Raw genomic sequence first — 13,859 nt, 5'->3', positions numbered from 1 at the left:
ACCTATTCCTAAACAGAAATATTTGTTTATCAATAACCACAGGAGACGAAATACAGCCTTAAAGAGAAAGTTGCTGGGAAGTAGGCAAGAAGTGAGACGACCAGGAGAAGAGACCTATTTTAAATTATTCATATTAGTGGTAGGGTCAGGTAGAGTTAGGTTTGGGACTGAGGCCAAAATATACTTTTTGACTTCCTGACGACAGACGAGAGCACCTTGAGTTAATTTAGATAGGCAGGACGATCCCTTTAGTAAGAAGGAAAGATGGGCCTTCTTCATATATTTTCCTTAAAGAAAGGTAACATGTCAATGTGCCCAACTACTTCTGACCCGCCACAATAGCGAGTGAGTCTGGACCAACTAAGCAGAGTTTGGAGGTGGGTAAGCCTGGAGAACATTTTTTGAATAACTGTTACAAATTTTGCTTTTTAAAGCAAACTTTCCGTGAAAAATGGTCTAAAAAAAAAAGCCAGGTAGTTTACAATGTTTTCTTGTGCAAGACGGGAAAAAATACAATTAAATGCCAAGTCACAAACAGTTTACAGGTGCATTTTCATACACATTTGCATTATGCTTTTGCCCACTACATGCCAGGGTAAAAAACACTTTCAGGCTAAATGTGCTCATACATGTCCATGTGGGCTGCACTAATCTATGCCATAAAAACATATACACATATACAGAGTATGCTCATGGAATACAGGAGGCCACTCCCATTTTATTCGACAAGGACCAACCGAATTTCAGAAGGTACATATCATATGTTTAGAAACATGGATAACCACAGAAGTAATCTGCGATGGGTATACTACCCATACAAATCCAGCCATCGAACGTAAACAAGGAAGACCATCATCCGGTATGATGCTAATAACAAAAATTGATCTAAATCTGAAAATTATGGAAACAAAGAACTTGAACCCTTGGGCTCAGTATATGACCATACAAACGGAAGAGCAGAGATCAGATATTGACAAAGAACAAACTAAAGAAAAGCAAGGAAAAATAAGTGTAATCTTCAACCTCTACTGGAATCCAATAGTTAGTGATGAAGGTTTTATAGACACCATTTTTTCGGCGATAGATGACCTTAGCACCAAGCACAAGAACATAGAATTTATCATATGTGGCGATTTGTATTTCCATCTATATTCGCCCAATGGAAATCTATGTGACAATGCGAATCTAACCAGCAGAGCCCGGAAATGGACAAAAGAAATAGCACTGAGAAACCTCACCCTCACAGGCAAGGTGACAAATGAACCAGGTCAAGTAATGCCAACCTGGACCCGAGGCAAAACAAAAGCTATAATAGATTACATATATGTATCGGCTGGAATAAATCATGCAATATCTAAAACAACAAACATTGCTTCAGACAAGAGCGACCACCACCAACTACTAATAACATGGGAGCAAAGCATAAATCATATGAATATGCAAAACCTACCATCTCTGGAATTTAATAATGGGATGAACAGATTAAGAATAAAACACAACCAAATCAGCAAGCTGGTGAAAAACTGAACTATGAATGGCTACTCCAACCATTTCAACAAGCAACAAGAAAAACAGAAAAAGTACTTAAAAGTTCATAAACACTATTTTAATAGTGAGATTAATCAAAGAAAAAAAGGAAATGCAGAAAAAAGTATGAGTTATGAAGAAACAAAACACGGAAATTAGTACCCAGCAAATAAGATCTGAAAAACAGATATATAAAAACTGCTTAAAATCTGTTGAAAGTACTTTACAACAAAATGAAGCAGAAGCTATTCTGATTGCTCTCAAAAATAGGAATAGACAATGGTTATGGACGCTCATAAACCCAACCACTGGGAACAAAGACAATATGATTCAGGATGTACCTGAGCAGAAATGGAGAAAGCATTTTATTTTAATTATTTATTGCATCTCTTAGTACAAATGTACTTTTAACACAAGAGAATAACAACATTTTACAAATACCATGTTTTAAAAAGCCAAAGCAAACAGAAGAATCACTTAGCACAAATTTAAACAATGCTTAACTGTACCTTTTAAAAATGCACTGCACATTCCTTTAAAAACTCTAAAATATGTATGGACAAACTCAGTTCATTAGGAAATGGAGAAAGCATTTTGCAGATCTCTACAAGAAAAGGAAGCAAACTAACAAACCCAGTCTCTTGACTCCGGGAAAAACCGGAACCCAACATGGGCTCCAGAAGATATTTTGAAAACAATTAGCAAATTGAATGCATCATGGCCACCTGGTCCAGATGGCCTCTCTAATGCAACCTTAAAATGAGCACCAGTAGAGTGGACACTCATCTGTGTACAATTATTTGCTCCGATTGTTAAGACGAAACAAAATTCCCCAGACCTGGAAAATCGCAGCGCTGATCCAGGCGACAGAAAAGATACGGCCAATTACAGACCGATTGCCTTGCTAAATCCCCTGGGTAAGCTGTTTGCATATTTTCTCCTGAAACAACTGAACACTTCGGCAAGAACAAACAAGAGACAGGCGGTTAGACAAACAGGATTTGTCCAAAAGGTTGGTACTAAAATCAATCTGCTCCTGTTAAATCTGATAAAGCAAGAAGCCACTGTGACAAAATGCCAAGTCTATGCAGCGTTTGTCGATCTGAAGTTAGCCTTTGACGCGGTAAATAGACGAATGCTGTGGGCGAAATTATCAGCTTGGAAATGTCCAAAAGACATCTTGTAACCAATTCAACAACTGTATTCGAACACAACGATCCTGATAAGAATGACAAAAGAAGGTGTAACAACAAGGCGTTCAAGACATGGAATGGCTTAAAACAAGGGTGCCCTCTGGCAGCCACCCTTTACAATCTTTACACGTCAGACTATGAAGAACACACACACTCAACCCTGAGAAATCCACTGAAGATAAGCACAGAATCACTACCAACTATGATGTACGAAGATAAATCATTTTACTTGATAACATGGTGCGAGGATTGCAAGTTAGTCTGACAAAGATGGAGGAATATATGAAGAACAATGAATTAAAAATAAATAGTACACAAACCAAAATAATGATGTTAATTCAAACAAAGAAAAAAGAAAGACCTCCTTTGGCCTTTCTTGAAGGCAAAACCCTTGAAGTAGTGAAAACCATAAAATATCTAGACCTACTGATTAACCAATCACGAGACGAGAAAGAGTGGAATGACTATCTAGAGACAAAGGCACAATCGCTAGCACGACAAGGAAGATTTTTCCATTTTAAATTTGAAAAAGTTTTCATTAAAACCGATTGTTGCATTCTTCAGACAGAAAGTGGTGCCCATAACAAGTTATGGAAGCAAAACTATGCTGAACCAACAGCATACAACGTGGCAATTTACAAAGCAATTTTTGGAGGAAAACCCTGGCTCTGCCCAGGAATCTCCCCATGCCAAGAATCTGCTTTTAACTTGCTCTCCAATCATTACAGTCGATAATTGTGTGGAAACAACTGGACCTGTACAGAAAAGTATTAATGCCCGAACAAATGCCAGCAATTGACATACTTCCGAGAAAAAGACAAAGCCATGAATGTCACAGCACTGAACATTTGGAAAACTGACATGGAAAAAAAAATGGCAGCAGAGGAGATATCACCAGAGATGTTGGTTTTACGCCCGCAACATGCTAAACACAAGATACAACAAAATGATTGGATCAAAATGCTTGAGCAAAAAACACTCTACAAATGCAATTTGACATGCGAAATCGAAACAAGAACACTGAATCAATTGCTGGACTACTTATCTTTTTTCCTAGATCAAAAAATGTGCGACTTATTTTTGAAATCTCGCCTAAACATACTTACCACAAGAGAACTCCAAGCAAAAATGAAACAAATCCCAATTTTGTATCAACATTGTCGATTATGTGATCAAAAAGGAATCACAGAAACACTATATCACATAGTGATGGAATGTCCAGCACTGACGGACAAAAAAAACCTGCATAGAGGCTTTTTCGTAATATCAAAAAAGCAGATGGAACCAAGGGAAAGATGGGCACTAATTCTGCGTGGACAAGAAAAAATCTTGGTCTTTACCATCATACAGTTTTGGAACAAAATACTGAAGATCCCGAGCATAGACCAAATTAACTAAAAGGGACAGAGGAAAAGTACTAGTTCACAGAACATTTAAGAAGTTTTAATGATGTAAAGGTTAAAAGTATAAATGAAGTTTGGCAACAAACTATAATATTTAAATAATGTTATTTTTATTTTATTAAAACATATTCACGTTTGCTTTGCCCATAACACCAGTTAGGATACTATCTGAGAAATCCGGTCCATGCTGGCTCATCAAATTGTAAGTTACACACCGTAGTGACTAACGTACTCCTAGTCCATAGTCACCATTCCTCCAAACTGTATGGGCGTCCCTCCCTAGGGATGGGAGATGGAACCTTTTTCACCAGAAAAATGATCTTCCCTTTGAATTTAGATGCACGCGGGGCGTGGCCCTGGGAGCATGCGCTCCGCTGACTCCTCCCACCGGCGCCACTCCTCAGTCCCCTTTGACGCGTCGACAATATTAACATTGCCTAATGACAGCAGTTTTATTAAGGGGTGGGGGATGGTGGGATGTATGGAGGCAAGGGGACTAGGAGTACATTAGTCACTACTGTGAGTAATTTATAATTACTCCTACATCCCATCCCCTTTCCTCCATACTGTATGGGTGAGTACAACTGAATGTAGCCCCAGATGCAGAGGATCTCTTAAGAAAACAAGTTCCTTAACACTGTCTGTCCAAGTGCTGCATCCGACATGGAGCTGGCACCAAAGCAGTAGTGCTTGCAGAAGGCTGAGAGTGTAGCCCACGTAGTCGCCTTGCTGATAACTTGCCACGGGACGTGCCTCTGGAAAGCGACCGCCGTGGCTTTAGCTCCGATTGCGTGGGCATGCGTACTTGCTGGAAGGGTTTATGGTGCCCCTCAAACGCCTCCATGATGGGCGTAACCATCTACCTTGCTTTGGAAGCCTTGGAGGCATGACAGCCAGGCTTTGACCCACGAAAAGTGACAGAGTGCATCTGATTTGCAGAAGCTCTTGGTCCTGCCCAGGTAGTATCTCAATGCACGCCTGACGTCCAGACTGTGCAATACCCTCTGAGCGTCATCCTTGGGGTACACGAAGAACGTTGGCAGCACTATCGCCTCATTTAGGTGAAAAGAGGAGACAACCTTAGGTAAGAATGCGGCGCGAGTTCTAATCACCACCTTGTCTTTATGATAAGTAGTGCGAGGCTCTGATACGGCATGCGAGGTAAGGCCCACCAGTAAGGCCGTCTTAATGGTGACTAGCCTGATGTCCGCGGGCCTCATAGGTTCGAATGGTTTATGCGCCAGGGCCCCTAAGACCACATTGAGGTCCCACACTGGGTGTGGCTTCTTGATGGGCAGATAAAGCCTGGTCAGGCCCGTCAAGTGCCTTTTAACCACCGGATTAGAGGATGAAAATACCTCTTCCTCCGAGTTTCTGTAGGCTCCAATGGCCGCCAGATCGCTGCAGCATGCGTCTACCTGTATGTGCGAGGTGCGCAGAAAAGGGAAGCACGTCGTCCAGGGTGCAGGTCAATGATCAACCTCCTTTGATTCCGCCAAGTGACAAAACCTAGTCCACTTGCGTTTTTACTGGCTCCTGGTAGCATCGGTCCTAGCCACCTGTATAATGTCTAGGTTATCTTGCGACAGATGCCTCAGTGTGACTTGTTCAGGAACTACGCTGCAAGGGCTAGCTTCTGGGATTGGGTTGGATGACCGCTGTGCCTCCCTGCTGAGAAAGAAGGTGTGCTGGGCCCAGTGGAAATTACACTGGGGGCCTGATCCGACAGGCCGATTAGTTCCGAGAACAATGGCCTTGATGGCCACCACGTAGCTATCAGGATGATACAAAGGGGGTGGGCCTCCCGGATCTTGCAGATTACCCTGTGGACAAGGGGAGTCTGAGGGAAGGCGTACGCGCTCATTTCGTTCCACTAAATCTGCATTGCGTCGCCCAGCAAGCCGCTGCCCTGTCCCTGTCAGGAAGCAAACTGGGGGCACCTCCTGTTGTGCCAGGTGGCGAAGAGATCCACCTGAGGGTGACCCCACTACCTGTCGAAGATCCCCTGAAGGACCGGTTTGTTCAACTGCCATTCGTAGTTGTCCGCACACAGTCTTCTGAGCCTGTCTGCCACTAGGTTGGACACCCCCAGGAGGTGGATTGCTGTCAGGAGCAAGTGGTTTTCCAGAGACCACTCCCAAATGTTGACTGGCAGAGTGCAGAGGGGAAGAGACCTGGTGCCACCCTGCTTGTTGATGTAACATGCTGGTGGAGCTGCCCGTCTGAATGAGAATCGCCCAGCCGCTGATCATCAGGAGGAAGGCTTTGAGAGCAAGCCAGATGGCCATCAACACGAGCCAGTTGATGTGGGTAGCACCCCATCCCTCTAGGGAAGAGTCTGTTGTGATGGTGACCTGAGGTGCTGGTTGACGGAAGGTGCTGCCTATCTTCAGGTTGCTGGCCGTGCTCCACCAAACTAGTTCCTGAGGGAGATGTGGGATGTTGAAAAGCTCCACCTGGGAACCCTTTTCCAGACTCCAGGAGGCTGCCAAGTGCAACTGCTGTCACCTCATTTTGAGCCTTGCATGCAGCACTGCAGAAGACATGCCGCCATAATGCCCAAGAGGTGCAGGTACCACCATGCCGAGGTAACTGCTCTGCTGAAGAAATGCACCGTGGCCCTCTTGATGGCTGCGATCTTGTCCATTGAGAGGAAAATCCCCTTGGAGCTCGATTCTAGATCCAGCCCAGAAAGGTTAGACTGTGTGGGCTCGAGCTGTGACTTCTTGAGATTGATGGAAAATCCCAGCTCATGTAGTGTATTCATGAGGGTGGAGGCTGTGTGCTGGACTGCCTCCGGAGACCTTGCCCTGACAAGCCAGTCATCTAGGTATGGGTATATGTGGTGACCTTGCATCCTGAGCAGGGCTGCCACCGAGTTCATCAGTCTTGTAAAGATCCCGAGGGCCGAATTGAGGCCAAAGGGTAGAACCTTGTATTGGAAATGAAAACACATGATCCTGAACCTCAGAAAGGACAGATGGGGTTGCCATATCAGGACGTGTAGGTAGGCATCCTTCAGATCCGGGGAGCACATCTGGTCTCCCGCACACAATGTCTCCGCTATCAGCGCTGTGGTAACCATCTTCAACTTTTGGAAAGGTAGAGAAAGGTTCAAGGTGGAAAGGTCCAACACAACTCTCAGGCCTGCTTGGTGGTTCTTATGTGTGGCAAAAATCCATAAATAGAAGCCCAGACCCCGCTGAGAGGCTGGAACTTCCTCCACTGCCCGACTCTCTATGAGCGAGCGAATTTCCAACAGCAGAGTTGTTGTACCCATCTGTGGGAGCAGAGGAGAGGAGAAGGAGGGATAGGTAGCCAGGAGCCCATGAATACTACTGAGAGGATCCATGGGTCCAAGAACTTTTTCCGCCAGCGGCGAGCGTGAAGGGCAAGCGTGCCCCCCACTGGAGACCCGTGGATCTCGATGTGTGTCATGCTTTCTTGCTCTCTGGGGCTGAGGAGGGGGACTGAAAAAAGCCCTAATGTGACGCCTTGTGCTGCTTGTGCCTGTGCTGGCTTGGGGATCTGTCCGGATGTCTGGACCGTCTCTCTTGGAAGCCCCTGAAGCCTCCAAAGGACCGAACCTTGTCTGAGCGCTGGTGTGCCTGGCTATATGCCTTGGGGGTGAACTTTGTGAGGATCGATAAGGACTTTGCTGTCTGAAAATTATTATTCTTATCATCAAGTTACTCGCCCATGGTTGAATGGAACAGATCGCACCCATAGACAGGAAGGTCCAGTATACACTCCTGGACATCAGGATTGAACTTAGTTGCCATGAGACAAGCCGTCCTCATGTTGCAATGCAAACGGCGCAACCTGATTTATCGATGTGAGCCACCGTGGACTCCATTATGTCCTGTGCCACTACTTTGGCTTCCGCCAGCCCGGCCTTGAAGCAAGCATGGCTCTGTACAGGGAGTTCAGGAAGGAAGTCTGCGATCTCTCGCCAGAGTCTCTGGTTGACTGCCGCCAGCATGGCATCTGCATTGGACTGGCGCAAATGGAGTGTAGTGTTGGAATAGATCTTCTTTCCGTAGGCCTCCAGGATCTTTTCCTCCTTACCCAGGAGTGCAGCGGCGGATGTAGCAGAGGACGATTATGGCTTAGAATAGAGTGATGCTGCCGCAATCGCAGAGGAGTGTGGCTGGGGGTGTGACGACAGTAGGAGGGGGTCCCTTCTATTTGCCTAAACTTAGTGTTGAGACGACGATTGGTAGGCTGGGTAGAGCGCGGCTTGAGCCCTTCTTTTCTGGCAAGTTCCACCATGTCTTTTTGCATTGGGATTCACGTTCTAGCGGTGGGGCATAGAGTGAGAACCTCTGCCAATACCCTTGCCTCTGGCTGTTCCACCTGTGGCTGTGGGTTCCCCAAATACTCAGCTAGGCCTGCCAGACGTTCGTGAAAGGTTTTTGCTGATGGAGTGTCAGAGTCATCCTCTTCATCTATGTCAACCGTTGTGTCCTGCTGGTGTAGCAGGTACGGGGGGTGGGGGGGACAGTGCTGGGCGCAGGAAGCTATGGCGTACTGATAATCAGCGCCAGAGGCTGCTGCAGCAGCGGAGATGGTGCTGCTGTGACTGGGACAGGCATGAGAGCCAGTGTAGTAGGGACTGGCGCGGGCAGCTGAGGCTGCGCTGGACCCAGAACAGCTGGACCCAGAGGAGGCATGGCCGTGGGTGCTGGCTGTACCGGGCGGAGCATGTCCCTGATGACATCCCCAAGGATGGTGCCCATCTGCGGGGACCTCATTAGCGTGAGAAATGTCTCAAAGAACCTGTCTTCACAGGCCGGAGGAATGCCTGATGGAACCGGCATGGGCGTGGGGCCCAGAGGCCCAGGTGCGCCCTGTCTCCCTGTATGGGGCGAGTTGTATCTGCCAGGTGATGACCAGTCCCACCTGGAGACTCGTTCCTCTACCTGGTCCCCGAAGGGGGATGGTGTCAGGCAAGCCACCATTTTGTCTGGCGCGGCAGCCATTTTGTCCTGCTGCATGCCACATGCCTGCGTAGTGGTACTCGCTGCATTGGGCCCGGCTTCCTCCAATACGTGGAGTGGTGGAGGTTAAGGCCTACCCTGCACCTCAGGACCGGGCCTGGAAGGCGGATTGCCCTCGGAGATAGCACCGGTAGTGCTGCATACAGGCGCCCCCTCGGACATCAGCCCCTTGGGTTGAGGCCCGGTAACAGAAACTTGTGGTCCCTCAGCAGTCACTGATAGGATCTCGCAACCCCTCGGTCTGGTGGCCGGTAGCTGAAGCAGTCTTGGTACTCGTGGTGGTGCTAGGACCTGCTAGGTCCCTCCCGCTCTTGCGCTTCCTGGGGAAGGAATCGCCCTTGCGGGGTGCGGAGGAGAACAGTGCACCGACTGTGGACCTTCTGCTTCCCGAAATGTTTCAGGTCTTCTGGAGGCGACCTACCGAAGAGCTCTCTCCACCTGGTTAATCTGTTCTTCAGTGCGTGTGGCGTGAGCGCGACAAACGCGGTACAGCCTTGCCAGCCGTGGTCAGGGCCAAGGCAGCAAAGGCAGAGGGGCGTGGGGTTCGGAGGTCGGGAAGGGACCCTCGCAGGCTGGACACCTACTGAAGCCCACCATCGTCGACATGCGCCGGGGAGGAGCGTGGCGCCAGAGGACAGAGTGTACCTGATTGAAAAGAAGAGCAAGAAGACAAAAGTACTTCTCCCGGGAAGAGCACGTGGAATTACTAGGCCGGGAGGCCTAACCCAGCAACGCTGGTAAAAGCAGTCTGTTCCCTTCGACACAGAAAAGAGGACTTGGGCGTTGCGCCGGGCGAAGTCAGGGGAGTGCATGCTCCCAGGGCCGCTCCCCCGTGCATCTAAAAATAAAGAGGAAGATGCTCCGGAGCGCATCTCAAATTAAAGGGGAAGATGATTTTTCTGGTGAAAAGGGTTCCGTCTCCCGTCCCTACCGAGGAACGCCTATACAGTATGGAGTAAAGGGGACGTGACGTAGGAGTACTATATGCAAGTAGCCCCACATACAAACATACTCCAACATACTTGGTTTTGCCCTTAATACCAGTAAAATTAAAAACATGCCACAGAAAGAAAGCATATCCTTACTGGTTGAACAAATGTACACCCATCTCCTCCCCAAAGTAAGAACACTCACCAAGTTTGCTTTGCCCTTAATGCCAGAAATAAAAGCCATGCTACGGTAGGGAGAACTTTTCCTTGATGGGTCTGCCTCTATATGCCAGTACCCCCAAGTTACAACATACTCTTGATGGTTTTCCCCTTTAGGTGTATACAAAATGCCATGCCATAGTAAGGCAACTTTACCGTGCTGGCTGCAAACATGCTCCCGTCTCCTGTAAGAACACTGATGTTGGCATTACCCTTAATACAAGTAGAAGCTGGCAGGCCACAATAGGAAAATATCCAAGCTGCTTGCAAAATATAGCACCCTCTCTCTCACCTCAACCACTCTTCCATGTAATAACACTCATCAAGTTAGCTTTGCCCAATAATGAAAGCAAAATGTGCCATACCACTGAAAGAAAACATCCATGCTTCTTCCACTAATGCCCCCCAGACACACACACAAAAACACTTCCACCCATTTACCCAGTCAATCACCCATATAGTTTCTCTCTCAATCATTCACATGTGCACCCAGATCATTCACACTGCAGTCTCACTCTCACACACACACACACACACACTCATACACACCCCATTCACATTGCACTCATTCACACGCACGCACGCACGTTAAGTGTGTAAATACAGGGACCCTCCCACAGAAATATGCAATGTATATGCATTCTCACATACAGATATAAGCGGTGGAGCCGGTGCACCTCCATCTCGTTGGCCGTGGAGACTTAAATTTGAGAGGAGGCACAGGAGTGCCCCCTTAAGCACATTCAACCTGCAAGTACCCAGCCTGCATCTCCAGTGGGCCATGCAAAGCTGGGGAAGCAAAACACCACCAGCATTGCATGGCCCATTGGGCATGCACACTCCGGCTACTGGTTTGGGCGAGTATTTACAGATTTCCATTTCCCTGTCTACACCCCTGGCCAGTGACTAGGTAAAAAGAGTGTTCTTTCGCAAGATCGTACATTATTGTGCTCCTTTGACAAGAGCACTCTTCTGCAATGTTGAACCGAGGCATTGCACATTCTTCTGACCTATTAAAAATGCAAATGTGTGTGATAATTATATGCCAAGCACTGTGACTTGCCTTCACTGCTAGAAGAGGCTGTGCTGGGTTCCGGCACCTCCCGCTCAGTCTGTGTCTCAGCATTTTGCAGCTGTGGTACGGGTGTCTGGGTGCCTTGCGATGTCACAGATGTGGTGGGGTTTCTCCTCTGCAGGCCGATTGCATTCATCAATCCCATATCTCTGTCCGTCCTCCAGGTGGATCGGTTTGTTCTGGAGAAGGTGGAAAGAATTGCAAAAGTGAACAAGCAATTACATCATGCATGGTAAATTAAGATCTTGGTGTAGTTCAGGAATTTAACTGACACACTGATGTTTTATAATGTTTTATGTGATTTTAGAACTGTCATACAATATATGGCAGCACAGGGAAAGATTGCTCCAACTTGGAAGTAGATGGACAGGTCTAGTTGTATAGTGCACCTTGACTTTTTATCACTGTGCCCCCATGGCATGCCCATATTCCTCTATCTTCACTACTTCAGAAAAATAGATCCCAAGGGTACCTCCATTTAATCTGGGAAAGTTAAGATTCTGTAGCGGTTCAGCCATTGGTGCAGCAAAGGAAAGTCTGTCTGAGCCTTTATGGGACTAGACAAAGCCCTGGTCCATTGATCCAAATTATCTGAAACTGAGGGATTGTGCCATGATTAGAGATATTGTACAAGGTATCTCGGCAGACCTTTGCCCATCTTGTGAGAGCAAACTTACACTACATGCTGAGAATCTATTCCACTTAATTTGGTTATTGAATGGCCTTTATTTTACAAACTGTTCTATTCCAAAGAATGAATTGAGAGACGATGTTGCTCATAATGCATGCATAAATATACCAACATTTATATTTTTGAATGCTAGATCAGCTGTGAAACATATCTGATTTTCATTAAAGATTTTACACTGGACAAAGACCTAGATGTTCTGTGACTTAGAGACACTTGGCATTCAGAGACTTACTTGCCCTCACTTGTGGGTAGGATACCGGCTAATTATATATTCTACTGTCCTATACCTCTCTTAGACAGAGGCAGAGTCGCAATTATTTTTAAATAAGCCCTGAAGCTAGTAGTTACTGAAATACAAGATAAAGGATTTCTTTTGGCTAAACTAACTATTTCTCAGCTCATCAGTTATCACTTAATACTTTGCTAAAAATCCCCGAACAATAATTTATTTGTGGGTAAATTGGCAGATGCAGAACAGAACTATTACTTTCTAATCTGGACTGATCTATACTAGGAGACTTGATATATTGCTGAGATATTTCCAGTGATCCAGACTCTGCACACCTACTAGCCGCCCTGGATTATTTAGCATAAACCCAGGGATTACATCGGACATATTGCACATTACAAGTGACTTCAGATTTGTATATCTTCCACATCAGCAAAATCCTTTCCCACATTCTAGTTGGATCATTTCGGTAACCTCTTGTTTGTAATGCAGTGCCCCGCAACTCCAAAGGCCACAACAGAACCCAAATCAATTAACATAAGATTGTTGAATTTAATCACGTGGATTTTAGACCCCAATTAACCCATTTTAGTCTTGACACTTCTACAAGCAATGTTTAAAATCTAACAGACTCTCTAAACAATTAACAAAAATGATTGATGATCTTGCCCAATTGACAAAGATCTTAATAAAGAATGGGACAAACTACACACAAGTGGTTCATTGTGGAACATTTCCAAGGGAGTTATTAGAAACCTGTAGAACAAATGTATATGAATTGACGCTCCTGCAGACAAAATATCACACAAAACAAAGCCTTGTCTTCACAAAATGTAAGTGTTGAAAGCCAAAAGAAATTGTTCATTCAATCAAATAGATTACGACGGCAATGTAATGAGGAACTCTGATCTACAGAAAAACGTAATCAATCCACAATCGCTTTTGTCCGACAAGATATTGTGGAGTAACTGTTAAACTGCTTTTTTGATAAAACAAACAAACAAGGGCTAGAAAATACCAGCAGACTAACAAAACAACTCTCTTTATGCTGCCTAAAATGAATTATATGTTTTTAATAGCGCAAAAGGAGCACTGCACAGGACATACAGCAACATATTGACAGCGAGAAGCAGAGGTTACTCACTTGGGACTTAAAACAGGATAGAGTTTAAGGCTGAACTGGTAGAAGTGAATGAAGGGGTGTGTGAACCAAAAGACAAGGAGCAGTTGAGATCAATTTTGGGTCTAGTTGAATTGCATGCCAAATTTGTTCCTATGTTTTCCAAAAGAACAGCAGAGCTGAGGAAGGTACTCAAGAAGGGGGTTCTTTTCAATGTTCTGATTAAATGAGAAAGACATTTGATGATATAAAGGAAGTTATTGTGAATGCGCCTACGAAAACGTTCTTGATGCTGCATGCAAGCCAGTGGGGAATAGGGGCAGTACTAAGCCAGATGCAAAGAAGTGAAGTACCTATAGCATTCACATCAGAGGCTTTGAATGACTGTGAAAGGAAATAGGTGGCGATAGAAAAGGAAGCTTAGGCATGATGTTGGGCAGTGAGGTATTTTAGGTCGTACTTGTAAGGAGTAC

The 13,859-nt window shown here is 45.7% G+C and overlaps 1 protein-coding gene across 1 annotated transcript in view; it reads right to left on the bottom strand.

Moving 5' to 3' along the window:
- The window catches only part of AMBRA1 (autophagy and beclin 1 regulator 1), a 1,783,669-nt gene that overhangs the window by 106,067 nt on the left and 1,663,743 nt on the right, over positions 1–13,859 (bottom strand). The window contains exon 17 of the mRNA XM_069623220.1: positions 11,335–11,525. Within this exon, the coding sequence (XP_069479321.1) occupies positions 11,335–11,525 (191 nt within the window). The remainder of the gene's footprint in view (positions 1–11,334; positions 11,526–13,859) is intronic.

Source organism: Ambystoma mexicanum, chromosome 11, assembly GCF_040938575.1.
Source record: "Ambystoma mexicanum isolate Mex_15411 chromosome 11, UKY_AmexF1_1, whole genome shotgun sequence".
Classification (NCBI taxonomy): Eukaryota; Metazoa; Chordata; class Amphibia; order Caudata; family Ambystomatidae; genus Ambystoma; species Ambystoma mexicanum.
The sequence above is the reverse complement of the archived record's forward strand: the minus strand, read 5'-3'. Positions and strand labels throughout refer to the sequence as shown.